The 27820-nt window shown below is 41.9% G+C and overlaps 1 protein-coding gene and 1 pseudogene across 5 annotated transcripts in view; one reads left to right on the forward strand and one right to left on the reverse strand.

Annotated features, from left to right (window-relative positions):
- Positions 1-1186: 1186 nt before the first annotated feature.
- LOC146890495 (large ribosomal subunit protein mL66 pseudogene) lies at positions 1187-1868 on the forward strand (annotated as a pseudogene).
- Positions 1869-4875: 3007 nt separating this feature from the next.
- Positions 4876-27820, reverse strand: part of Setx (senataxin) — a 61825-nt gene continuing 38880 nt past the window's right edge. For 4 of the 5 annotated variants that reach the window (XM_048431893.3, XM_087899796.1, XM_048431891.3 and 1 more), the window contains 12 exons: positions 27106-27207; positions 26817-26932; positions 25619-25690; positions 21328-21477; positions 19736-19843; positions 18008-18195; positions 17126-17218; positions 15508-15672; positions 14886-15050; positions 12295-12393; positions 10336-10423; positions 4876-7888 (listed from right to left, as the gene is read on the reverse strand). In XM_048431893.3, coding sequence (XP_048287850.3) covers positions 7196-7888; positions 10336-10423; positions 12295-12393; positions 14886-15050; positions 15508-15672; positions 17126-17218; positions 18008-18195; positions 19736-19843; positions 21328-21477; positions 25619-25690; positions 26817-26932; positions 27106-27207 — 2039 coding nt within the window. In that variant the 3' untranslated portion in view covers positions 4876-7195. The remainder of the gene's footprint in view (positions 7889-10335; positions 10424-12294; positions 12394-14885; positions 15051-15507; positions 15673-17125; positions 17219-18007; positions 18196-19735; positions 19844-21327; positions 21478-25618; positions 25691-26816; positions 26933-27105; positions 27208-27820) is intronic. The other variant, XM_048431896.3, reaches the window with a different exon arrangement.

The raw sequence follows: 27820 nt of genomic DNA on the forward strand, positions 1-27820 counted from the left end.
ACAGCCAGGAGCTGAGATGGGCACTTCCCATAGCTGACCAGTGAATACATGGCTGGCCAAGAACAGGGTGGTTACAAAGGTAGAGGAGATGGCAGCCCAGGCCAAGGGACTGGAGCTTGCCACCTGGATTTGAAGTTGGCCTTGACAGCTACACTTTGTGTGACTTTTGAGTGACACACTCTGGTGTCGTCTTCTCATCTGTGAAAAGGGACAGTGGCAATAGTCCTGGTCTCCAAGGGCTATCTAGGAGTCAGTAAGCGCACACTGGCGGGGCTGAGAGCATGCCTGGCATAAAGCCAGTGTACTGTTTTATGGTTACCCATCCTGTCACCCCCACACCTACCATGTGACACAGCCTCACTGCTGCTCTCCCCCCTCCCTTTTTTCCTCTTTTCTCTCATATACCAGTGTGCTAGGCTCCAGGCACAAAGCACAAGCATCCTTGGGGGCAGATATGGCCCAGCCCTTCCACTTGCCCTATTCCTTCCCATATGCAGGCATCTGCCCAGTCTTCATGCTAGCCAAGACCAGAAAGGCATTGCAGACCTCTGTGCCCAAGAGACTCCCCTGTCCTGGGCTGACCTGCATGTAGAAGCTCAGTCAGAATCCCTAGGCCACGAACCTCTCTGCTTACATCTTCATGGCTGGCCTGGGACTCATAGCAAGCTTCCTTCGCCAGTCTTGTGTGCAGGGATTACAGACGCGAGGCTTGTTCTTTCTAGTTGCTCTCCTGCACATGCTGTATAGATGGGCTTGGAACTAGACAGGGGAAACTGGCAGGACTTTAGAGAGGTGTGGATGGGATAGTGGGTGACCAGGAATTGGAGGTCCGAGGCTAAAAATTCCCAGTGGCCTTTGTGGAAGGCACTGATAGTCATGTGACTGTCCTGGGCTTCCAAGTCTCGCCCGGCTGACCTCCATTGCTCAGCAGCATTCCCTGCCCCTCATCCTTTCAAGGTCCTGCTTGATCCGAAATCCCCAAAGAGGTGTGGAGAGACTGTAGGGAAGGTCATGAGGGTCGGGCAGGGCTGGCTCGAGGAAGGTCCCGGGGCCTGACTGACACCTAGAACCAAGTAACATTGGACAGGGCTGGCCCAGGAACAGGTGGCAGGGCTTCAAAAGCAGGTCAGGTTGACATGCTGGAGATGCAGACTTGGGGGCATCGTTGTCGAGGAAGTAACTTGATTTCTAGAGGCACTATCAATGACTGGGAGACCAGCCTCCCAGGACCCCGTGCATCCAGCGCAGGAATAAGATCACAGATGGAGGCCCACATCCACACACCTATTTAAAATCCCCCATCATGGCATGCGAGGTCAGGTGTGTTCCCAAGATGGCAGCCCTCAGGGCTCTGGTATCGGGCTGCGGAAGGCAGCTCCAGATCGCAGGTTGAGAGAAGGGGTGGAGATCCAAGAAGGGAAGACGACTGGAATTGAAGAAACTCCCAAGGCAACTCCAAATCCCCTAACCCCTCAGGCCAGTGCCCCATCGGGTGCCGCTGGAACCGAAAGCACAAGCGTAACTCTGAGGATGTGCTGCTGCCCAGTCAATTCATCCGGCCACACACAGGCATGCTGCCCCGGAGTGTCACAGGCTTGTGCCTGGAAGAACACCGAAAGATCAAGAAGTGTGTAAAGATGGCTCACCAAGCAGGTCTATTCCCCGATCACAGACCCCGGCTTCCAGAAGTGTCCTTATCAAAGAATAAACCCAAGCTCAACCGCTACCTGACTCACTGGGCTCCCAGCTCAGTCAAGCCCATCTATGAAAAAGGCCACCGTTGGGATAAAGTGGGTATGGCTGTGGGGTCACCACTCCTGAAAGACAGTGTCTGCTATTCCAGAAGCCGCGCTGAATATCCCAACTAGAACCTTCCAGATGATGTACCTGCCCCTCCTACCAGAGCCACTGCCCTCCACACACAGCATGGGGACTTCAGAACTAACTTCTGTTCCCTGGATCTACCCAGCCGTGATGTTGGGAGCCAGGGCAGGCAGGAGCTGGCCTGTGGTCTTCTGACTAGCTTGGGCTGAGATCGGTGCAAGGGCAGGAGCCGTTTACAAAGAAAGGTAATAAAGCAGGCTCTTAGCAATAAATAAATAAATAAATAAATAAATAAATAAATAAATAAATAAATAAATAAATGGCCTCCCATCATGCCAGATATAGTGGTCTATATAATCCCAACTGGTCTACAGAGTGAGTTCCGGGACAGCCAGAGCTACATAGTGAGACTCTGTCTTGAGTAAATTTCCCCATCCTGTCATGAGTTCAGAGCAACCAATCCGTGCTGAGCAATGAGGACCAGGTTTTTATTAGTGTTTTGGGACTATTAAAGGAGTGGCCTGAACCCCTTCCACACTGACCTATAATCCTGAAGGGATGCAGGCTCTTCTGGGCATGTTCATATGGCAAGGAGATTGGAAGAAAGATGAGGGAAGGAGGGAATTAAATTCCTAGGGATTTTCCCACTGCACCCCCCCTTCTCCTCACACCTGACACGCAATTCTACTTGTTTCTCCCGAGCTCAGTTCTAGAAAGCTCCAGCAGGGAAGCTTAAAGTGCCCTTGGCTTGGAAACACTCTTCTCTAGGAAGAGGAGGACTCCCGTGAATAAAGGTAGATCCCACAGCTGGGTAAAGAAGCCAGGCTGGTTGGTGGGCCCCTGGGATAGCAGGGTCAGAGTGGGTCCAACAGAATGCTGACAGCACAAACTCTTACTTTTCCTAAGAGTGTACAATAATACTTTAAAAAGTATCATTAGGGCATGGGAAGGGTGATGGGAGGGTGGGCATTTGCATAAGTTGGGGGGGGGTAGAAAGAACAGTTTTCCATGATAAGCAACCAGCACTGGCAACTACCCACTGAATACTTCCAAACAGTTGGTAAAGTGCAGCTAGGGCTACCAACAGGCATCTTAAGGGATAAACATGCCTATCACCATGATCTGGTCACTGCACACCATGTACCTGGGCTGAAAGGTCATATAGATGTCATAAATGAGTCCAGTCACTGAAGTCACTAAGGGTCAGGAGACGGCTCAGTAGGTGAAGGCACCTGCTGCCGAGCCTGGCCACAGCTCAGCCTCGGGCCCCACACAGGAGAAGAGAACTGCTTCCCGCAAACTCTTCTCTGAGCTCCACAGGTCGTGAGTACTACGGTGTGTGCATCTACACACACTAAATAAAATGGAATTTTAAGGGCTGGAGAGATGGCTCAATAGTTAAGAGCACTTGTTGCTCTTGCAGAGAACCCAGGTTCAATTCCTACCACCCACAAGCACCTTTAAGTCCAGCTCAAGGGGATTCAAGGACTCTAGGAACACACACAGATGTACACATACCCACAGCCCCCACCCCCATACTCACATAAGACAACAGATTATTTAAATTTCCAGAGGAAAAGTCTTTCCACTTTTAGATGGCTATAGTAAATGATATTAAGAGGAAAACCTTTGCCTGGCAGTAGTGGCGCACACCTTTAATCCCAGCATTCAGAAGACAAAGACAGATGAATCTGAGTTTGAGGCCAGTCTCAAACTGGTCAGCCTGGTCTACAGGGCACCCAGAGCAACAGAGAAACCCTGTCTCAGAAAACCAAAAAAGAAACTTGTCTCCATGACTTCATACATACGTCCAAGCCGTGTCCAAAGCCAAGAGCAAAATCTCAAGAAAACCAAGGGTTTTGCACAATGATGTGGGCTCCTTGCAGGAAGAATTAGTTGGGTAATTTCCCTTTCTCCTTGGCCTTGCGGCACCACCCTTGGGAACTTCTCCTCTGGACAGAAACAGCAATATCCCATTTACTTTTCTTGGAGGGAGGCCACATCCAAGGAACGCAGAGATGATGTAACTCTGAAGCCCTTATTGCTGCTGACTCCACAGGAGCTAGACTCCAATGCTGGCGGTGCCATGGAAACATCCGAGAACTAAAACTTCAAGGCCAAGAGTTATCCAAATCCATTACATCAGAAGTTCCGGGGTGAGCCAAATTAATTCTCCCTTGCTAATTCCCACTGTAACTACTCTATCTGTAGTAGAAAAAGAAAGGCAGTGGTATTCCTGGTCACCATGGCTTTAGCTGCTATGAAGACTGCCACTGACAAACCTTCAAGTGGTGAGTGCCTTCTACACAGCAGAAGGGGGTGATAACTCTGGTCCCTTGTGAGCAGAAACTGACTCTGTGGTGCTCACAACACTAAATTTTCTTTAAGTTCAAGCTAAACTTTACATTGCTCCCTAAATTGTTTATTCCTCAATGAACAGTGAAACCAAGGATGTGGTGTGACTGCATGTAACTGTGTATTGGTCCAGAGAGGGAGGCCTGGTTACTTCAATACCTAATGTACTTAGTAACTAACGTACTAGTTATTTACTATGTTAGCTACCATGCTAACCAATTCCAGAGATGAAGTGACCATGGCCCAGCATCATTCTCTTTTCTTCCCCGTGATCTGAGTGCACCCTGAGTACAGGAAGGCGCAGAGAGCAGAACAAGTGCCTTTTAAGTGATAGCTTTCTGCAAGCCACGGTGTGTGTTCCAAGTGTCTGTAATCACTGGCAATTACCCAACTTGGACATGGATGCCCTATGCCTCCACGGGCATTTCCAGTAGTGCCTGTCCAGGTCACTGCTCATTGGCTACTGTCTCTACCTTCCTGGACCCCAGCCTAATGGTGAACCTGCTATAATTTGTAAGATGTCCAGGTGGCAGTGGGGAGGTTCTTAACCTTACCTAGATGATTCCAAAGGGAACTGGGGACAAAGACAGTGGAACTGGGCAGGCCAGGCAATTAAACAAGAAGCTGGCAGAGTAAAGGGTCACCTGGCAGCATCTTCTGCTTTAATTTAGCAACATACAATACTTCTAACCCACATCAGTTTTCTTTTGTTTTTAATTCTCCCATTTTCTATTAACAAAGATAACAGGTTTATATTTGTTAAAATCCAGTTATGAAACCAGAGAATACAAAACACAAAGCTACAGAAAGATTCCCAATGTGCGTAATTTTAGAAAATAGTTTAGTACACTCTTGTTATAAAACTCATTTACAGGAGGTTATTCACATGTTCTTGTTCAAATTTGCTCCTGATAATTCATGAAAGCATAACTGAACAAACTGTGGTAAATTAAAGAGAAGCAAAATAAGACAGGTATACATTCGCCTGGAATAACATTCTGAAAGTAGACAGGGAAAGTTCCTTTAACCACAGAAAGGACAATGTCAACTTTTCACCTTGTCAGCCTTAACTGCTCACAACAGCACCCGAAACAGCAAACACTTTCTGAAAATACCTTTGCCAACCGAAATAAATAAGGTTTCAAACTCTAATGCCACATAACTATATTCTGCTGAGAGTGTTCGAAGGCGAGGCCTGGTTGCTGGAAAGGAGGTTACAAGGACTCAAGGCCCTGGCCACAGTCTAGTCCCAGTAGCTCTTACACTCACAAAATAAACAGGGTTTCAAGACCCTCCTAATTCTCACATACTCTGATGAGGTTAGCAGCGAGTCTGCAGATGAACAAACATGCCATTCTATACAATACTCTGGGTGGCAGCCAACCACATGTTTTGGAAAATCGTCTTTTTAAAACATGTTCCTTCACCTATGCGGTAACGTGAGCAGAGGGAAATGCCCTGGTCACTGCTGTTTTGTCATGCACACCCCACTCAGAAGTCCACTTTTCCTAAAGTGGTCACATTCTCAAATCCCTGTTAACCTGAGTACTTCTTAAAAGACACCAGGAAAGAAAATTTCAAGTAACAGTGAGGTTTCCTGCCAATGTCACATGCAAGAGACTTATTAACCCTTGCCCTAGCCAGAGCGGATTTACTTCCCACCTAGCTGGGTCCAGCCAGGAGGCTGAAGCACTCTGAAGATTCCGACTCCCTAGTTTTACAAGTGTCCAGGAGACATTAAGGGTACATGTCTGCGCACCTGTGCAAAGAGAGAGCTCAGGAAACTTGGCGAAATGCACACTGTTTTTTCAAAAGCTCTTAACAAATAAAACCTGCTTCAGCAGAATTTCAAAAATCCTTTTGTTTAAGAACAGATGACAGAATTCCAAACAGCAAACATTAATTTTCAGAGATGCCTTCCTCCCCAAAGCAGCTAATGGGCTGTATGTACAGCAGTCACCAGACCCTCACATTCACATGCTCTGCTATATGGAGGTTTGGAAACCTGACTGGTTAGGCAGCCCGCCCTTGTCCTGACTCCAGTTCCTCTCACAGGCATACTAGGTGATGGAGGCCAGGCACCCAGTAGTACAACACTCCCACCTACTGCATGGTCCTGAAGCCCAGGTGGCAGCTTTCTCTTTCTCACATATCTTTCCTGCCTGAGATGCACTATCTGCTGTCCTGTGCAGCTCCCAAAGAAATTCCCCCAAAAGCATCCACTCTTTTTTTCTAGCAACCCTCAAGCCTTCCCAAGCAACCTGCACAGGCCAGGCCAGTACAAATCTTCCATTCAGTAAGTGTCTCCAACTCAGCAGTTACATCAACCTTATGAAACACTGGGAACATCTGACAGTTCAAGAATTGTTCTTCTGTTCTGAGAAGGGAAGGAAATTTAGCCAGAAAACTAAGTCATACACTAATATAGGTGAGTTACAGTAATGCCCTGTGCCAAGCTGCCTTGTCTCAAAGTGCACAACAGCTCCCGACATGCTGCCTTCTCAAGGCCCAAGAGACCCTAGCAGTTTTTTATTCAAGACACTGGTCGCTGGTACCAACTTGGCTAACTTCCAGTACCAAGGCTGGTAAAGAAACTTGTCTACCTCACAGGACCAAAAGGAGTTGTCCTCCTAACTAAGTTTGTTCTGTTGGAAAATGACTAATTTTTTCAGCAGAGGAAGGAAATGTCATCTACCTGCTTATATTTTTGAAGGATTTTAAATGTGCTACAAAGACTCACAGTTTAACCTTTACAACATTCATTTGACCTGACCTTTCCTATGGAACAAAAGATCCCACCATTTTGAATTTTTGGCCTCAGGGACATTAGAAATATACAAACACCCTCTCGAAATGTATATAACTGGCAAAAAATACTGAAGATGACCAACAGCCCAAGGGTCAGAGGTATTTCTATCCTTTAACACAGATTCTTCAAGGGAAACAAAATAAAACCCAGCTTATCTGTATGGTGCCACTAGCTACGCGGAAACGACAGTCTCATCACCAGGAGCTACTATGGAAACCGGCTCTTCTTGGCACTGCTGGGCTCCTGCTCCAGCCGCCTCCTGTCCCAGTCAGCACTCCTCAGCATGTGATGACTCACAGAGCCACGCCTTTCTTCTTCACCAAAGGCCCTAGGCTCTCTTCTGTGACTGAACCCAGAGTCTGGGGCACTGTACTTCCTCTTACTCGTGGTAGGAGCAGCAGGGTGAGCAGGCGGTGGCTCAGCCTGTAGAGGTGACCTGTGGCTACTCAGAGGAGCAACGACAGCAGTGGATGGTCCCACAACAAAATTCGGGTCCTGTAAAATCGAAGGAACGCAATGGGAGCCCAAAGACTGTGGATCTTTCAGGGATGCTCCCTTGGATTCAGTATCCAATCTTCTAAGTAGTCGGGGATCTCGAAGTCGGTCTTGAGGAGGTATCCTTTCAGGTTCCTTTGAAGTGACAGTGTCAGAGGGCGTGTGGTACAGAGAAGCAGCAGGAGGTGTCTTGGCATGTCCGCTGTCTAGCTTGTTGCTGGGCAAGCCACCCTGAGGTCTGGGTGCCTCTGGGGCAGTGGCTGGAGGATGAGTCAGACTCCTCTGCAGCACAGGCTTCAGTTTCAGAATCTTCATTGCATCATGTCTATAGTGTGGGTCACAGGTCTTAATAATGGCCCCACGCTTCTGAGCATCCTGAATCAGTTCATTCCAATGTTGGTTTTCCTGAATTGGAGGAGAGAAAAACAATCATACTCTACAGAAACACTCACTTTGCAGGGGAAATATGGGAGTCCAACTTTCATTTCTAAATAAACAAGTGTAGTCTGAGTAGATCCCCAAGTGACAAGAGTGACAGAAAAGCTCAAGCACCAGTACTGAGGAGGCATAACTAAACACCAGGGCTGGTGACAGCTGCAAGGACACTCTACTCTCATCTCTGCGGTCCACAGAGCACAGTGAGATGCTCTCCCACAGTGCATTAGCTGTTCCTAGCTCTGCCGAACTGTTTAAAATTACGTTAACTAAAATTGAAAACTACTGTACCTCTGATGCATCAACCCACTTCAAGTGCACAATGGCTACATTTCTCCAGCGGCTTCTGCAGCAAGCACATGACCTCCCCATCGCTGTACAAGGCTCCTCTGCACCCTGCTAATCTACACTACCACTTACTCCTGGGCATGGCTGACATTTGGCTGACATTCTAACAGTTAAAACTTGGTTTCAGAGTGAGGTAACCCAGATACAAAAAGACAATTATCACATGTACTCACTCAAAAGTGGTTTTTAAACATAAAGCAAAGAAAGTCAGCCTACAAACCACAATCCCAGAGAACCTAGACAACAATGCGGACACCAAGAGAGACATACATAGATCTAATCTACATGGGAAGTAGAAAAAGACCAGATCTCTTGAGTAAATTGGGAGCATGGGGACCTTGGGGGAGAGTTGAAGAGGGGAGGGGAGAGGAAGGGAGGGAAGCAGAGAAAAATGTAGAGCTCAATAAAAATCAATTAAAAAAACAAACAAACAAACTTGGTTTCAGAAGGCAAATTTCTGACCACATATGAAAAAAACCAAATTTATAAGGCCTACCAATCCCCTAAGGACTAAAACATCTTAATCTACTGAGGGAGGAATTCAAAGATATTCTCCTGTCATTTAAATTTAAAAAAAATGTGTATGGATATTTGCCCATATATGTACATGTACTACATATATGCATGGTGATCATGGAGACCAGAAGATGGCGCTGTATTCCCTGGAACTAAAGTTACAGGAGGTTGTGAACTGACACGAGGATTCTGGGAACCAAACCTGGGTCCTCTACAAGCGGAGCCAGTGCTCTTAACCCCTGAGCATCTCTCCAGCCCCCATGACTTTATTTTAAAATGTCAACATTTATAATATCTTAGAAACAATCTTCTAGCAATATTTATGATAAAATTTTGTTTTCCTTATTAACTTAAACAGATATAAAACAAGAGTATATACAGTTTTTTACAGCTTCTTTCAAAGGGTACGCACAAACCAGAGATCTGGGTAAGATGGGAAGATGCATCTGTATGCTCTTGGCTGCTATTAACAAAATAGGGAAGGAAAACAAGCTAAGTTCACATGCTCATTCAGACCCGGTCCAACTGGATTTGGTGAGCTCCCATTAGAACAGGCACACTGCCTCAGTTGGTTTAACAACCTCTCGCGGTCCTGACTTCCTTGCTCATCTTCTCCCTCCTTCTGCCTTTCAACTGGACCTTGGTAGCTCAGTGTGTTGTTCTGATGAGGGTCTCTGTCTCTATCTCCATCCGTCAGCAGATGAACTGACTGAGAAGCCATTGATAAAGGCACCGGGACTTGTTTTAAGGCATGTTCTGGCTTTTTGGGACCCTACTCTGTATGGATGCACAGCTCCCTGTGCTGGATGTAGGGGGGAGGGCCTTGGACTTCCCACAGGGCAGGATTCCCTGCCCTCTCTCAAGCAGGGAGAGAGAGAGGGAGGATGGGGTGTGGGGAAGCGGGAGGGGCTTGGGAGGAGGGAAGTGTAAATATTTGAATGGAAAAATAAAAAAAAAGAAAAGAAAAGAAAAAGAAAAAGAAAAGAAAACAAGCTAAGTTGGCTCCTTGCTTCATTCAGATGACCACTTTTTTTTTCCTCTGTGTAACAACTCTGGATGTCCTGGAACTTGCTCTGTAGACCAGGCTGACCTCAAACTCAGAGATCTGCCTCTGAGTCTGCCTTCTAAGTGGTGAAATTAAAGGCACACACTTATAGAAACAACAAGTTATTGGGCTGGCAAGAGAGTTTTGATGTTAAAAGATAAGACTTACAATCAAAAGTTCAAAAGCACCAATACATTGCAACCCTAGCTGAGCTAGCTGAGCAGCAAGCACACACTACCTAGCTGTCTGTCACTGGCTTCACTCGTACCATCTGCCCACTAAAAATGTAGAGAGCATTGCTCTTCATTCTAAGCAGAAAGCCCTAGTGTACACACCTGTACTTGAGCTAAGAAAGAACGGTTTCTATGGACACTCACAACCAAGCTGCTGAAGACTTAACCTTTATTTTGTAACTGAGAAATTATTTTCATTTTTAAGAAAAAAAATCCGTAATAGCTAACACTGGATATACTTGGAACTCCCTGTAGCCCCCAGAGAGTGTACCTACCATCAGAGTCCTCAAATGTCCAAGGATAAAAAGGCTGTATTTGGCTCGTGTAATGGTGACATTCAATCTCTGCAAACTCGCCAGGAATCTAAGCAACAATAAGAAAGTTACTTCTGTATGCAGAATGGAATCATATCCCTTCAGAGGGTGCAGGCAGTACTGGAAGCAGCGTCTCCAGAACCCCTTCCTTCCTAGTTGGAGTGCTTCCTCACTATCTGCCCCAACTCAGGGTACCTGGCACAGAAGCCAATGCCATTAAAATATTGAGCAAACCCTTGGTGCTTTACTTCCAAGTTAAATATTAAAAGCTCCTATTTTGACTTGGATAAAAAATACTGGAAAGTTAACAATGTAACTTAAAATTAAAAAACCTCCAAAAAGGGACTAGAAAGTCAGCTTAGCAGTTAAGAGCAGCTGCTTCTCTTTCAGAAGATTCAACTTCCATTCTAAGCAACCATCCTACGCAAGTGCACACACATAAAACTAAACTAAAAACTACAGTTAAGTTAAATTTAAAGTAATAAACTATTGTGGAACTAGTATAGAAATACATAAATATATCAATATAGAAGGACAATGGGTATGTGATAATGATGAAATTTTAAATTAAATCTCTAATTTGTTGGGGTTTGTGTGTGTGTTTCCCCCAAGGGTTCTTCTATATAGCCCTGGTTGTCCTAGAACTTGCTTTATAGACCAGGCTGGCCTTGAACTCAGAGAATCACCTATCCCTGACTCCCAAGTGCTAGGATTCAAGGCATGTGCCACCTACATCCATCTCAAATCTTTAACTTCTTTATCTCATGAAAAAAAATCATCTGGTGACTTAACAGCATACTTAACATCTTAAGTAAGTAAACTAAGAGTATTTAAGATTGCACCCTTAGATAAACTGTGTAGCATGTACCATGTGACAATGACAATTATAGATCCCTGCAAAAAATACAATTAGAACATCAGTTTTACTGAACAAAAGACACACCCTATGGAAAAGGATCAACATACAAAACACTAGGAAAAGCAGATCTTACAGATCATCTACTTCACAATTTAGACTTTCAAGATGTTGCCTAGGCTATGCGCATGCACACACACGCGAGCACATATAAAGCCAGGTGTCTTCCTCAATTGCTCTCCATTTGGTTTTTTGAGACAACACTGAACCTGGGACTCATCACTTAGGCTAAGCACTGTTAATAAAATAGTAACTCTGCTTTAAAAAAATAATGTTCTTTTCTGCTAAAAGAAGCACATTTTCCTTAAATTGTAATAAGCATTGTTAGTAGAATACTGTTTTCTCGAAAGAAACACATGATCTTTCCTATGAAAAGAAGCATATCTTCTTTAAACTGTACTAAGCACTGTTAGTAAAATGAGTTTTCTTTAAAACAACACTTGCTCTTTTTTGTGAAAAGAAGCACGTTTTCTTTAAACTGTACTAAGCATTGGTAGAAGAATAGTGAGTTTTCACTAGCCAGCAAGTTCCCAGATATGCCTATCTCTGGCCTGGGGATAGGGTTATAGATGTGCACCATCATGCATGGTTTTTTACACTGGTGCTGGACAGTCACAATCAAGTTCCTATGCTTGTACAGCAATCACTTTACCATCTCCTGGGACAAACTATTATATACAGTGGTTCTCAACCTTCCTGATTCTGCAATCCTTTAGTACAGTTCCTCATGTGACCCCGACCATACAATTTTTATTGCTACTTCGTAACTGCAATTTTGGCACTGTTATGATTTGCAATGTAAGTATCAGATATGATGGATATCTGATAGGCAACCTCTGTGAAAAGGTCATTTGACACCTCTCCCCACCCATAGATTGAGAACACTGTTTTAAACAAAAGAAAATTAACAAAGCAAACGATAGGGTTCTCTAAGAGCAGTCACTGGTGAGTCTAGATGACAGAACTGATTCTCAACAAGTGACAAAGCAATGTGAGCTACTTACCCAATTGAGCCTTGCTCAGAACTTGCCCTGACACATGTAACAATTATACAGTCTTTCTGCCGGCCCTGGAAGGCATCCACTGTATCCACTTCTGCAGGCCTGTTTACAAAAGGCACGTGTTTACCAAAAAATGTAAAATTGTCAAATACACATACACAGCAGTATTTAAAACTCTTCATTGTGATGGCAGTGGTGGTGACACAAGCCTTTAACCTCAGCACTCGGGGGCCAGAGACAGGCATATCTGAGTTCAAGGCCAGCTGGTCTACGAAGTAAGTTCCAGGACAGCCAGGGCTACACAGAGAAACCCTGTCTTGGAGAAAAGAGAAAATATATATATTGAGTTGTAAGGTTTGTCGTATATTTGAGATTAGGATAGTCCTTCAGACACACAGCTTCTGAAGTCAGTACGTCATCCTTACTTCATTCTTCTCATAGCATCTTTGGAAACATAATTCTTAAGTGTTTATGAAGTCCACAAGAAACCACATATACAGGCTGAGAATCACTGTATATAATAGTTTGTCCCAGGAGATGATTCATTTTAGTAAACTAAGGCTATACATATTTATGTGATGCTTTCTTAAGTCTTTTGAGTCTTCTATGGTTTTATCAGCTTGATGACTTCTGGAAAGAGACAGCTGGTATCCTGGCAGAGAAAGTACCGTTCTTCTTTGGGGAACTGCCGCCAGAACAGTACCGAGTCTTCTTATCTATAAACATCTCTCCGTGTTCTGGGTGTTTCAATTATTTCTTGTAACATACTTTGTAGTTTCCAGTGGATACATCTTATACTGTTTCGGTTTTATTTACTCCTAATTATTTTATTACTTTTGGTGCCATTTTAAGTGGGATGTTTTTACTTCCTGTGCAGACTACTCACTGAAGAACAGACTGTTATATATTGATCTTGTTTTCTACAAGTCTCTTAAACTTGTTTGCTTAACCCCCCAAGGGTTTCTTTGTGCAGCTTCATTAATGAATCTATAAATATAACCACACTGAATTATTTATAGTCGTACAGAAGATAAACACTTGCTCTGGCTAAAACCTCTACTACAATGGACAACAGAATAAGAACAAGTATCTTTCATGGTCTATAGAAAGGACTGCTGAGCCATCAAGGGACAATGTTACCTATGTGTTTTTTTATAGATGCTTTTAATCAAGTTAAGAAATTTTCTCTGTAGCCCTAATAACCTTTTCGGTTATCAAAGATGATGGGTTCTGTTAAGAGCCTTTTCTGTTATCTATTGGTATGACATATGGGTCACCTTCTCAATCTAATTGCTTGTCTGTTTTCTGAGACAGTCTCCATTCTGGCCTCAAGCTCATTATGATCATCCTGCCTTGACCTCCCTAGATGGAGGCTCCAAGAATGAGATGCCATATCCTGCTTCCTTCTCTTATTCCATTAATATGCTGAGCTAACACTGTACTTTGGGATAATAAACTTCACTCGGTCATGATGTACAGTCCCTTTAACATACGCTGAATTCAGTCTGCTGCTTTTTGTTTAGCTTTCTTACATCTGCAATTATGACTGCTTATCAGCCCTGTGGTTCTTAAACACCTTCCTGAGTTTGGGGGTCATAAAATGAATTACAAAGTGTTCGTGGAGCTGGCAACATGGCTTATCACATAAGGCAGCTTGCCATCAAGCCTGATGACCTTAGTTTCATCCCAGAAGCAATTAATAAAGGTTGTCCCCTAACCATATGCACACCATTGCATGCCAGCCCCCAACATAAACAGACTTTAAAAGAAATTGAAAGTGTTTTGTGCTAAGTATTACTGGGCTTTCTGTTGTTGTTTTCAGATAGGGTATTTCCTATATAGCCCAGGCTGGTGTAAAACTAGATCCTCCAGCTTCAGATTCCCGAGCGCAAGGATTACAAGCATACAACTGTGTTATTGCTAACTCTGGATAGCCAGCTGGTGGAACTCAGCAAACAGGTCTAATTCGTTTCTCATCACTGGGAAGTTTTGATTACTAGCGCTACTTGCTATATATAGTCTCTTCAGATTTTTTTTTCTCTAAAGTCAGGTTTTTTTTGTGTTTCTAGATTAAAGACTTAACATGCTGTTTTGGTAGTTTCAAAGATTTGTGTGTCAAAAGAGTCATGGTGCACATGTGCATGTGAGTAAAGGCCACAAGAGAGTCCTAGGTGTCCTCCTCTATCATTGCCTATTCTTTGAAAGGGTTTTTCCCTAAACCTGAAGCTCATTCATGCTTTCTCAGATAGACTAGAAGCCAGGAAACTCCAAATGATTCTCCTGTCTGCCTGCTTATGAGCTTGGGTTACAGAGAAGCATACAGGACACTCAGCTTGTTGCCTAAATGCTGGGGTCCGAACTCTGTTCATGATTGTATATAAAGTGCAATCTTAGCCACTGAGCCATTGCTTCAGATTGTTTGGTGAGATAGGTTTTATGTAACCCATGTTATCCTTGAACTCACTGTGTAGCAGAATGTGATGATCAGTGTTAACAGTCAACTTGGTAAAAGTTACAACAGCCTAAGCTATGGGTCGCGGCAACTCTCTAGGGGATTATCTATGGATGGTATTAGTTGAGCTGGGAAGACCCACCCAGTGTGGGTGACACCATTCTCTACGCAGGAGATCCCAGACTGTGTAAAAGTGGAGAAATCGAGCTCATCACTAGCATGCATGCATTCACTGCTCTTCTTCTTCTGACTGGATGCTTCAGGGTCCTGCTGCCTTGACTCCCCCATCATGATGGGCTGTAATAAACTGTGAGGTGAAATAAACCCTTTAATGCTTTTGCCAGAGAATTTTGTTACAGCAATGGGGAAAAGACTATGGCACCAAGAGTACCTTGACTGATCATTCTGCCTCTACCTTCCATATACTGGAATTACATGTTTCTTACCACACACCTGACACTGACTTCCAGATTTTAATCTTTAACTTTACTGTAGAGGTAAAGAGACAAAAGCACAATCATAGCAGGTCCTGGAGGCTCTGTAATTCCAAGTACACAGGGGACTGAGGCAGGAGGATAGCAAGTTCAATGACAACCACGGAAACTTACTGACACAGTCACAAAATAAAGAGGACTGGGTAATATAGCTCAGAGATGCTTAGAGTATTTGTCTAATATACAAGGCCACAACTTAACCCCAGTACTGTTGAGAAAAAAAAAATTCAACTTTTATAAACACCAGAAAAACATGTAAAAATACGTCACCCTTTCTTGTCAAATTCTTTCTCCAAATCCTTCTGGATCATAGTCTTCTGAGCCTTGTAATGGGTTATTATGCCAATATTTCGGAAGGAAATATCTTTTCTTTTGTCTTTAATAAGCTTAATTATTTCCATCACCAACTTTATTTCTTGAACATTTATATATGAGCTAAGATAGAAAAACAAGATAATGTATCAAATCTCATAGCAGTCTAACTGCTCACTAGTTGTATTTAGCTTGATTCTCATTACCATACATAGACAGGTCTTTTCTGTCAGGCGGCAGTGTCATTAGGATGTAATAGTAACTACTCATATTTATATGAATAACTGTCCAATCCAGGAAGTGATTGTAAAAAAGGAATTTGTAATCAACTGAAGTTTGAACCAATAACCACACAACTGAAAACATGCCACCTAGAGAGCTAAACATGAACAACATGGCCCCAGGATCAAATAGCATGAAAAGCCTTCTCATCCTACCATTATCATCTTTGCTGGCTCTATAACCTGTACTCCTGGTCCAGACCTCAAGCATGTGTGTCCTTTTATTACTAAACTAGATCCAACCAACACCAGCATGGGCCATGTTATCCTGAGCCTTAAAGCGTAATAACTACTGACATGCTATCTGCTATACTAAAGACGTCCCAAAGGGGACGGCTCCCTCTCCTAGTCCTTGGTTTCTCCTCCGGTTACAATCCTATCCAGGTTCCTTGCGGTCTTCTGGTTCTATAACCTGCATGGTGCTCAGCTGTTCATCTGCAGCTCTACTTCTGAAAGTGCCACATAAACCTTTCAGTTGCAATCCCTGTAGCATTGCAATCCTACAGGAAAACACCTCTGTATTTTTCACTTCTTCAAAGAACGCAACGTCCCATTTTCTATTCTGATCTTAGAAGCTGCATTTTCATATCTCCCCACAGCAGGCAGTATTTATGCACGTGTTAACAATACCTCTAGACTATTAATTCCTCTAGTCAAAGCAATCCTTGTCTCCTGTGATAGATTTGCTACCTAGAAACAAATCACTCACTCCACTTTGCAGTCATAGGTACCCAACCCAACCCATTCCCTCACAACTCAAAATCCTTAAAACACAGTCCCACCAAGTCACTTTCTACTCTCTTAATATTAGCCCATTCACACAACTGCGTCTTTTTTTTGTTTGTTTGTTTGTTTTTTCGAGACAAGGTTTTCCTGTGTAACACTCCTAGCTGTCCTGGAACTAGCTCTTATAGACCAGGCTGGCCTTGAACTCACAGGGATTCGCCTGCCTCTGCCTCCCAAGTGCTGGGATTAAAGACGTGCGCCACCACGGCCTGGCCACATAGCTGCATCTTTTCATTGTAGTTAACCCACCTGGAAAAGTTGCTCAACTCATTGATTAGTTAATGCCTGTCTTCCCAGGAGACCATAATCACCTTACAATGTCACTGCTATGACCTTTCAAGGACTTACTGGTCACCTGAGAGTATTGCCCAATTAAACAGAAAAGGGGAAGTTATCAAAACTGATAGTGAAAATGACCGTGCCCTGGTACTAGAGAGACATGTATGGGAAAGGCTTATAACCTAATAATTCTGAGGCCATTACTGAGAACGAAGAAGAGAAAAACATACTCATTATCCCGTCGTTCTGAACCATCTTCAACATCAAACACAAGGTAGGGCTGAAATGGCCACTCTGATGAACATCGAGCAGATTCAGTGCCTCTACAGAAAAGCAACCATAGTCAGAAAATAAGCTCTAAAGGACACTTTATCAATATTTTTTCCTGTGTAAGACAGAAACAGGAAAAAGTTAAGGGTAACAGTCTTTCACTGATGCACAGCAGTGAAGAGTCTAAACTTGATTTTATTTCCATTCTGGTACCAAGGAAGGTGAGATTCACAGTTATGACTAGAGGAAAGCTCACAGTACACGAGATAAACAACCAGGGCTAGGGAAACGTAGTGGAGCCTCCAAGCAAACACAAAAACACAACTAACAGCTAGGCTTCAACCCCAGCAGCACCACATAAATCAGGCCATGAGGTTACTACTGACTGTATCTGGTTATATTTAATATGGTGACTTCTGTCTCCTCTTTTTGTCTTTTTCAAGACAGGGTATGTAGCCCAGGCTGGCCTCAAACTCAAGAGATCAACCGACCTCTGCCTCCTGACTGCTGGGATTAAAAGTGTGAACCACCACAGCCCTGCCCCCTCTTTTTTCAATCTATATTTGATATAATCAATATAGCTTTTATAATTAGAGAAAAATCACTTCAAACTGATTTAAGCAGATCAGTGCTCCCCACCCACCCAACAGGGTTTTATTCTGTAGTCTAGGCTGGCCTCTTAACTCTCAGCAATCTTCCTGCCTCAGTTTTCCAAGTAACAGGATCACCCATATCAGCTAACACAGCTAGGTAGCCTGATTTATAATTTTTATGCCAAGATTTCTACACAAGCAGCTAAATCTTCAAATAGGACAAGTTTATAAGTAATACAGGACACCCACCTATTTGTTTTCAAGTTTTTGTTATAAACATAATTAGAAGGGAAGAGACAAATGTCTGGATGCATCCTATACTGAATGGTAAGCTGTAAAACCGGCAGTCTGCCAATCATGTTCTGTTCCACATTCTCTTCAAGCAGCTTGCAGAATCGTGCCATCATTGACTGATCGTACCCATACTCCTGTGCTTTCTGAGAGGAAGAAAAGTATTTAAAAGTTTGTAACAAAAAAACAAAAAACAAAAAACAAACAAACAAACAAAACTGCCCAGGGCAGTCGGCGCATACCTTTAATCCTAGCACTTGGGAGGTAGAGGCAGGTGGATCTCTGTGAGTTCAGGGCCAGCCTGGTCTACAGAGTGAGTTCCAGGACAGCCAGGGATACAGAGAAATCCTGACTCAAAAACAGACACAAACAAACAAACAAAATCTGTCTTGATATTTCCCACAAAAAGAAATGTAATAAAGAAAATAGTACCTAAATCATGCTGGCACTCAAAATATAATACTGAAAAAATGAATAAATGTACACACAAATGCTTGGCAGAATCTTCTAAATTACTAAATTCTCGATGGTAATTATCTCCACAAAATAGTGGGTTTTAAAAAACCTACGTGAGCCAGGAGTGGTGGTACATCACCTTTAATCCCAGCACTTGGGAGGCAGGCAGATCTCTGTGAGTTCCAGATCAGCCTGGTCTATAAAGCGAATTCCAGAACAGCTCTGGCTAGTACACAGAGAAGCCCTGGGGGGGACGGGACAAGTGCATGAACAAGTTGGCTCAGTGGTTAAGAGCACTTCTTATTCTTGCAAAAGGCCCAGTTTGATTCCCAGCATTCACATGGAAATTCATGCACAAAAAAAAAAATAGTACTTTTTAAAAAGACATGTAAAAAAAATCAACTTTGCAATCATTTTTAAGTTTTTCTTCAGTAAGTTTATTTGTATAATAACTTTGAAAAGCACAAATAGTTGGATCTTTTCATTCTTGATGTTTTTACCAAGTATCAAAACAAATATGTTGAGGCCATCAGTTACCCTTTCAGGAGCCTGTTAAAGCCCAGTATACCCGAGAGCGGCAGCCGCTCTGCCCCACAGAGGCTGTGCACTCATGCGCACACCTCATCAGGAAATCACAGTCAAAACTGACTGGCAACAACAAAACAGGTACAGCCCCTCCAGCAGGGAAGCCTGGAGCACTGCAATGTGACCTTTAGGGTTTCCTGTCTTTGAAACTCTAGCCCATACACTCAGAAGAACAGCTGTGAACAAAGAGGACATTTGCAGATATTCATTCTCTTTGGAGACAAGGTCTCCCTGTGTATCCCTAGCAGGCCTCAGCTGAGAATCTGCTTAGCCTGCTGAGTGCTAGAACTGCAGCCATGCACAATCATGCCACAATTTTCTTTTCTTTTCATATTTATTTATTTATTTATTTAGTATGTATACAATATTCTTTCTGCGTGTATGCTTAAAGGCCAGAAGAGGGCGCCAGACCTCATTACAGATGGTTGTGAGCCACCATGTGGTTGCTGGGAATTGAACTCAGGACCTTTGGAAGAGCAGGCAATGCTCTTAACCGCTGAGCCATCTCTCCAGCTCCACAATTTTCTTATGAAACTTCAAATAACACTTCTCTTTTCTGTCATCTCCTAATTTTCCTTTCAATTTGAAACAGAACCATTCCCTCAAAACAAAAGCATGACCTCTACCATCAACAGAAACACTCACCATAGAAATGACGGTGGGAGGAAGCTGTTTGGGGTCTCCTACTAGGATAAGTTTGTTGCAGCGGTGGATAAGTGGAGTAAGTGTTTCAACTTCACAAGACTGCCCAGCCTTGGCAAGAGAGTACAAAAGGAGAAACAGTCTTAATTAAGTTCTAATACCCATAAAAGTACAAACTCCTCCATTAGTACAGCTAAACCTTTTTTAAAATTATGTAGGATCTCATACATATTGGGCAAGTGCTTTACTATTGAGTTATATCCAATCTCCTCTACACCCTCTACACCAGGTATAAAAAATAAGCATTTTAAAAAAAAACTTTTCGGGGCTGGAGAGATGGCTCAGCAGTTAAAAGCATTGCCTGCTCTTCCAAAGGTCCTGAGTTCAATTCCCAGCAACCACATGGTGGCTTACAGCCATCTGTAATGAGATCTGGTGCCCTCTTCTGGCCTGCAGACATACATGGAGGCAGACTGTTGTACACATAATAAAAAAAAACTTTTCAAGGTATATTATACTTCATATATCTTTATGTAAGACATCTTACCATATACAATGAGGATATAGAAATGAAAACATATACATATAAAAGGTATCATTATAAGCCGGGCGGTGGTGGCACACACCTTTAATCCCAGCACTCGGGAGTCAGAGGCAGGTGGATCTTTGTGAGTTCGAGGCCAGTCTGGTCTACAAGAGCTAGTTCCAGGACAGGCTCCAAAGCTACAGAGAAACCCTGTCTTGAAAAACCAAAAAAAAAAAAAAACCCCAAAAAACAAAAAAAGGTATCATTATAAAACAAAAATTATCTAATCCCAGTTTTGAAACAATCTAACAAGTATTTTGAACTCAACTATCATGGATACCTTAACTGTGGAGCTAGCTACCAGCAAGAATGCTGTGTACATCCCAAGTTCATGCTGCATTCCCGCTGAGCTAGAGTCTAGGAAGAGCTGTTTTACGTTATCTCTGAAATTCAGATATTACTTAACACATGACTATCTTTTTCCATCTTTCTAATTCAATAAATTTGCCTTCGATTATTTCATCATTTTCATTTTTTCTTTTTCATTTTCTCACACATAATTAACATATCTATAGCAAGGTATGGGAACTCCTAGACTGATTCTCTGTATCTAATGATCTAGTTCTTCTGTCTTCTGACTTTTCAATCTTGCCTATAACAGTAAGTACCCAATCAAAGCCCAACAAATGGACAAGAAATAAAATATATCAGCTGAAATTTGCGGCAGCCAAAGCTGTACAAAATCATAAATATTTCAAAGTTAGCAGAGAAACTGCAGCAGTTCAACAGGATAGTGCTGGAGACAATCCCTCCCAGAAGATGTGACTCCTCCCTTTGGAGCAGACTGTCAGCACCATGTTTCACTGTATAAGAACATGTGCACATCAGCTAAGAGTTGGGGGAGTAGAGTCTTCTAACTTGCAATGCTGATGGTTCACTCTCTAGCACAGTGGCAGAGTAGTGACCACTTGATAAAAACCTGCTCTTTGTCCACACTTCAGCACTCACAATTCACCCAGAATGTTTCTTCACAGTAGTAGTCACACTCACATGCTTGAGAGCCACTGACCTCATCAACAATGACACAACTAAAGGGGACACCCCCTTGCCCTCGAAAAGCAGACTCAAGCAGCAAACCACCACTTGTGCTCAATGTGCAGCAGATGACATGAGACTCCAAGATGATCGTATTCTGTGTTTTCTGTGGACGTCCCTGAACCTAGGACAATAAAGGATAATCATATTTAGTTACATACAAATCCTGCAGGTCCTACTTTTACTATTAAATATCTACCTTTTTCTTCATGTGACATAAAAATATTCAATAAAAAGGGAAGCCTCGGCTCTAAAAAACAGGAGCAATCCCTCTGCACAAATTCACTGTAGACTTCAAGGCAATGGATGTTGAATTTTAGGAGAGGTGGCAATCTGGATTCAGTGCTAAAGCATTTGCCAGATTCTCTTCTCTTAGCCATCACATAGTCAGTCTTCCCCCAAACATACTTAAATCTAATGGTCTAAAGAAGACATGTGATAAGAAAATTAAAGCTTACGATACCCATGAACAAGGCACTTTACCCGTAAGTGTGAAATACTAATTTAGAGCTCATTTACACTGTTAAGGAAAATTCAACTGTTTATCTGGTCAAAAAGAAAAAAACATACCCTTAAGATGTGGAATGTCCTTCTGTATATGTGGTACATTTATTGGTAGATGAATAAAGTTGTTTTGGCCAATGGCTAAGCAGAGCAAAGACAGGTGAGAAAGCTGAACAGAGATATATAAGAGAGAGAGAGTAGGCAGAGTTGAAGAGTCGCCACGTAGCCACCAAATGAGAAAGGTGCCAGAAAATTACTGGTAAACCGCAGCCTCGTGGTAATACAGAGATTAACAGAAATGAGTTAATTTAAGATGTAAGAGCTAGCTAGGAATACATCTGAGTCACTGGCCAGTGTTGAAGCTAATAGTTTCTGTGTGACTATTTGGGTCTGAGCAGCCAGGAAACAAAAGAACAGTCTCTGTCTACAAATGGCGTACAAATGTTTGGCAAGGATTTCCACATAAAGCCTAAGAAAAATTCAAAATTAAAAGGATTCTAAACAGACAAGAACAGAGTTAAGCACAGCTTTCTGGTAACCATCTTTTACAGGGTAGGCTCTGTTTGTTGTCTTTGAGCAGAGGTGCAGTTCCTTTAAATAAGGCTTCCTAACTCAGCATTAGCAGAAAAAAACCTCATAGCTCTTTTAAGAGGCTCTGCCACCAAACACTTAAATGGTGTTTATAAGCAGCCAAAATCGGGCTTCTTTGTGGTAGAATGAACATAGAAACTCCATAGAGTAGTGAAAATAAATATGGTTCCCACCAGTACCTCTGCCATGAAGCTAGACTCTCAAAAACCTAAGGAATAGGGTGGAGCCAGTTGCCAAAACTGCAGCTTTAATCTTAGCCATACTGCTTAACAGATAAAAGATTTGTATGGTCAGAAAAAGAAATATGCAGTAAAGACAGATTCAGATCAAAAAAAAAAAAAACCTCTATAAACGTTTACAGCATGTTTAAAAATATATGTAAGTGTGGGAGAGAAAAGAAAAGAAAAGTCCTTAAAAGGAAATAATGGCCAGGAAGCAGTGGCAAACTACAGTCCCAGCATTCAGGAGGCAGAGGTAGGTGATCTCTGTTGAGTTCAAGGCCAGCCTGGACTACAAGAGCTAGTTCCAGGACAGCTAGGACTGTTATACAGAGAAATCCTGTCTTCAAAAACCAAAAACCAAAAAAAAAAAAAACAAAAAAACCAAAAACCAAAAAACAGAAAGAGAGAGAGACAGAGAAGAAATATAATAAGTCACATAAATATGGAAAATACACAGAGAATCTGAATTATTTATATTGTGTTATCATTCGATTTTTTTTTGACTGTTAATGAGCAAATAGCTGCTGAGAACGTCTGATTAGGAAAGCAGTTAGATTATACTTTCCTATATATTTTTAAAATATCTTGACTTTAAAATTTAAGACAAAAAAATATGTTACTTTGAGAAAGAGATTCTGCTTTTTCTCCACATGAAATGAGAGGCTATGGATTAATTCTGGGTTAAGAAAAATAAGGTTTGATTAAGGAAGACCCCCCTGAAAAATCTCCAATATAAGCAGATGTCCCTGATGATTCACCGTCTCTGTTGCAGTTTTCTCTGAGTTCTACATCCAGAACAGCTAGAAGGCAAACTGGTCAAGGTGATCTGTCCATACAGAATACTCCAGTCAGGACCTGACCATAATCCTAAATTTTTTCAGGGTCCCCCAAAGATTACCAGTGCCCCCAATCAGCATGAAGTAGCCTAGAAAACTATACCCACATTCCCCCAAAAATGGATTATGATATTTATCATTGTTTAAGGAGTTTCGGCACAAATTGTTATTGGTCATTAAAAAAAAAAAGGCTAAACAAAAGCTGGGCAGTAGTGGCATGTCTTTAATCCCATCACTTGGGAGGCAAAGGCAAGCTGATCTCAGAGTTCGAGGCCAACCTGGTCTACAAGAGCTAGTTCCAGGACAGGCTCCAGAGCCACAAAGAAACCCTGTCTCAAAATAAATAAACAAAGGAATAAATGAATAAATAAATAAATGGAAAAAAGGGGGGACAGGATATAGAAATGATAAGATAAAAAGATTACTAAATCTACTTTAATAAAAAAAACCTATTAATCTCAGGATACTTTACATTAGTATGGATTTTAGTTTATTAATATAAATTTAAGGTACATATTGTTATGCTGTATGTATATTTCTACTTTTGTTTAGGGTATTATGTTTATGCAGTTCATTTTAAAATGCAATATATAATTAAGAAATACACATTAATAGTCATCTATAATAACAAAATTAGCCATGTTAGGTATGTTTTCAAAGTCATACAGAGATACATTTCTGATAGATGAGAAATGTTCAAACACTTCAAAAACCTAGAGAATAAAGCATTTAAAATGTTTTAAGAACTTAGACTTTTCTTGACAGTGAGACATGTCTGCTCCTGGCAGCAATTACTTCAAAGAGGATGATGGACATCAAAGAAACTTCATATGGAGTTTGCTTTCTTTATGGCAAAAACTAGCTATGTGAGCAAAGAAACGGCCCTTGCCTCAATTGCTGACAGTTACTGTCCAAACTGGACCAGCAGGAAATACGAAAGGCAACTGATGAACTTTCCAAAGACAAGGTAGGGCAGTCGTTCAAATTTCTTGCTTCAGTGAAAAGTCTGCCAGATACTATGCACCTATAGGCTGAAGATGGATGCCCCAATGTTACAAAAGAATTTGGGTGACTGTTAGGCAGTAAGATGACTCTGCCACTTCTAGAACTTTGGAAGTTGCTTACAATACACTTATTGTTTACTTGGGTAATATTATAACCTTCCGGGGTCTTTGATGGAGTTGAAGACTAGATGGCTATAATTACAGTTTTCCTTAGTTATGATAAAAGATAAATTAGAGATAAAACTTAAGACTCACAAAAATAGGACAGATAAGAATATTTTCCTCAATTTGCCAAATGTAAATGGACTAAAGATTGTAACTATAATTCTTGCTTGATAACAGTTTTGTATTTGTAATTTTAATATGTTAAAGTTAAAACCTTCCCTTTTAATTAGACAGAAAAGAGAAGATGATGTGGAATGTCCTTCTATACATGTGTTGCTTTTATTGGTAGATGAATAAAGCTGTTTCAGCCAATGGCTAAGCAGAGTAAAGCCAGGCAGAAATCCCGAGAGATATAGAAAGAATAGAAGAAGGAGTCAAAGAGATACCATGTAGCCACCAAAGGAGAAAGGTGCCAGAATATTACCAGTAAGCCACAGCCTCACGGCGATTAATAGAAACATAGATTAAAAGAAACAGGCTAATTTAAGATGTAAGAGCTAGCTAGGAATACACCCGAGCCATTAGCCAGTTTCTGTGTGATTATTTGGGTCTGGGTGGCCAGGAAACAAAAGTGCAGTCTCTGTCTACACCCTTAAAGTGTCCTATTGAAACTGATTTCTTTAGAGCTGCATTCTGATTGTCCAGACACAAATCTGACTCAGCCTACCTTCAATTAGTCTAATAAGAATCTGACAGTCAGCAGTGGTAGTTTTTATAGTCCCAGTACTTGGGAGGCAGAGGCAGGTGGATCTCTATGTGAGTTTGAAGTCAGCCTGCCTGGTCTACAAAACAAGTTACAGGACAATCAGGGCTACACCGAGAAAATCTGTCTCAAAAAACAACAACAAACAAACAAAAAAACCAAATACAAACCCAAACAAACCTCAGCCCTTGTATCCTCTAAACTGTTTCATTAAAAAAATAAAACACTGCAGGTAAATTACCTCTTTAATTTTTGAAGCAAGTTCCTGCCTTTCTTTTGAAACTTTGACAATGTGTCCATCTAATTCTTGCCTCTGAAAACAAATTAGAACGTTACCATGAAAACCAGGCACTTAAGCAGACAACAATTCACAACGCATGAATTCACTAAAACAGAGTGCTCTCTTCTCTACCAGTCAACTCTTAACACTTTTCTGTACAGTTAAGAGACAGAGTTATGTCTCTCGTGCTCCATGATTGCTGTCTGCCTAGTATCTCCAACTCTGGAGCATCATTCATGTCTAAGGCACTTCACACACTCAACAATCCTACCACAGTGATGAATACATAATACAGGCATGGGAAATCATAGCACCCTTCCTTTAAATAAAAGCAGGGATTAGATTTGCTTGGCAATCAGAGACTAATCAAAGTATATTCTTAAACAGACACATGACATTTTAAGTTGGTGTGGTGGTACCCAGAAATTCTGGCATTTGTCCTCTTGTGGAAAAGAAATGGCTGACATACAGAGAAAAGAAAATCAAAAAGTGGAAAAAAATGTTAACAGGTAAAGTTCTTGATCCAACCATACTGAAAGCTAAGCAACCCTTGACTTCAAGTATATGCGCCATCAAATTCTTTTTTCTCAACCTAATTAGAAATGTTGGTTATTTTTATTTATGTGCACAGTTATTTTGCCTGCATGTATGTTTGTAACACGAGCATGCCAATAGTCTGAGGAAACAAAGAAGGCATCAGGTCATCTGGAACTGGAATTACAGTTGATTTTGAGTTGCCATGTGGGTGCTGGGAATCAAACCTGGGTCCCCTGGAAAAGCAATCAGTGCTCTTAATCATTGAGCCATCTCTCCGGTCCCTAGGTTTAACTCACCAACTGAAGAGTGCCTAGTAACTACAATAAATCATCGACTTTTGTAAATAAATCTTCACTGTGAAACAAATTGCATCTGGTTGTTTACACTGATCTGATGAGGTTTTAGAGCCACAATCAAGCTGAGAAGCTGTCAGACACTTTGTTGTCTATAAGACACACAGTATTTACTTCACAAAAGAGCTTGCTAACCTTGACATTAGGCATACTACTTCAGTACAGTTCTTGGACTCACGCCATATTTCAGTAAGAACACCATCACACACCCATTGTCTAGCTCAAGTCTAAGCCACTTCTGCAAGGCCCAAGTGAGGAAATATCCATACCTGCATCTCCCGCCCACCTCGACACAGAGCTCGCTGACGAGAAAGTTCATCGAGTCGACCATCTAGAAACTCTTTTCTTCTCAGCATTTCTTGAATATGAGAAGGCAGGTCTTTTTCTAAATTTTAAAATCACATGTTAATTTTAACAAATTCACAAATACAATAAGAAGGAAAACTCCTTCTCAAAGTTAGATTAGTTCTGGGATCTCCAAAATACCACTATTGCCCCCTAACCTTTCCTTTGCCGTACAAAAGGAAGTGGAACACCAATGAACAAGACAGTACTTACTCATTCTGTGGTTGACTTGGCTGTCCAAACTAAATTTTAGGACCTCCGTATTAATAGACTTTTCTGGACCCAGTCGTACTAAATTTATATCTCCACAATTTCCTGTTGATAAAAACAAAATTTAACCAGGTCGTGATGACACACACCTTTAATCCCAGCACTTGGGAGGCAGAGGCAGGCAGATCTCTGAGTTCAAAGTCAGATTGTTCTACAGAGAGTTCCAGGACAACAAGAGTGTGGGGAGGGCGGAGCAAAATTATTCTTAAGGACACTGCTAATAAATCCCATCTCCATATTAATCAGAGAAGGGGAGCACAAACTATAACTGCATGTCAGGAGCTATACTAAAGACCTGTCACACATTCTTTCAGATATTCTGGATAATAATGCTATACGGTACTTACCACTTCAGTCAATACAAGCTAGGAAGGTCACATGGATATTACATGCAGAATTCACACTGTTATGCTGATGTTTCTCAAATTACTCTCTATAAGTGTTCCATGAAGAACACTTGAGGAATGAAAAATTCAGATACTGGGATTAAAGGTACCACCACACTTAGCTCAAAGTTTTCTTAACCATTTATATTACTATGTATTTTAATTCAAATAAGAACCTTACTTGGTAATATCTCCACCCACCACCTGCCCCAAACACTCAGAATCAAGGTGTTTGTTGTTGAGACAAAGTCTTGTATATAGTCCCAGAAGGC

Source organism: Myodes glareolus, chromosome 21 (genome assembly GCF_982192425.1).
Source record: "Myodes glareolus chromosome 21, mMyoGla1.1, whole genome shotgun sequence".
Lineage (NCBI taxonomy): Eukaryota > Metazoa > Chordata > Mammalia > Rodentia > Cricetidae > Myodes > Myodes glareolus.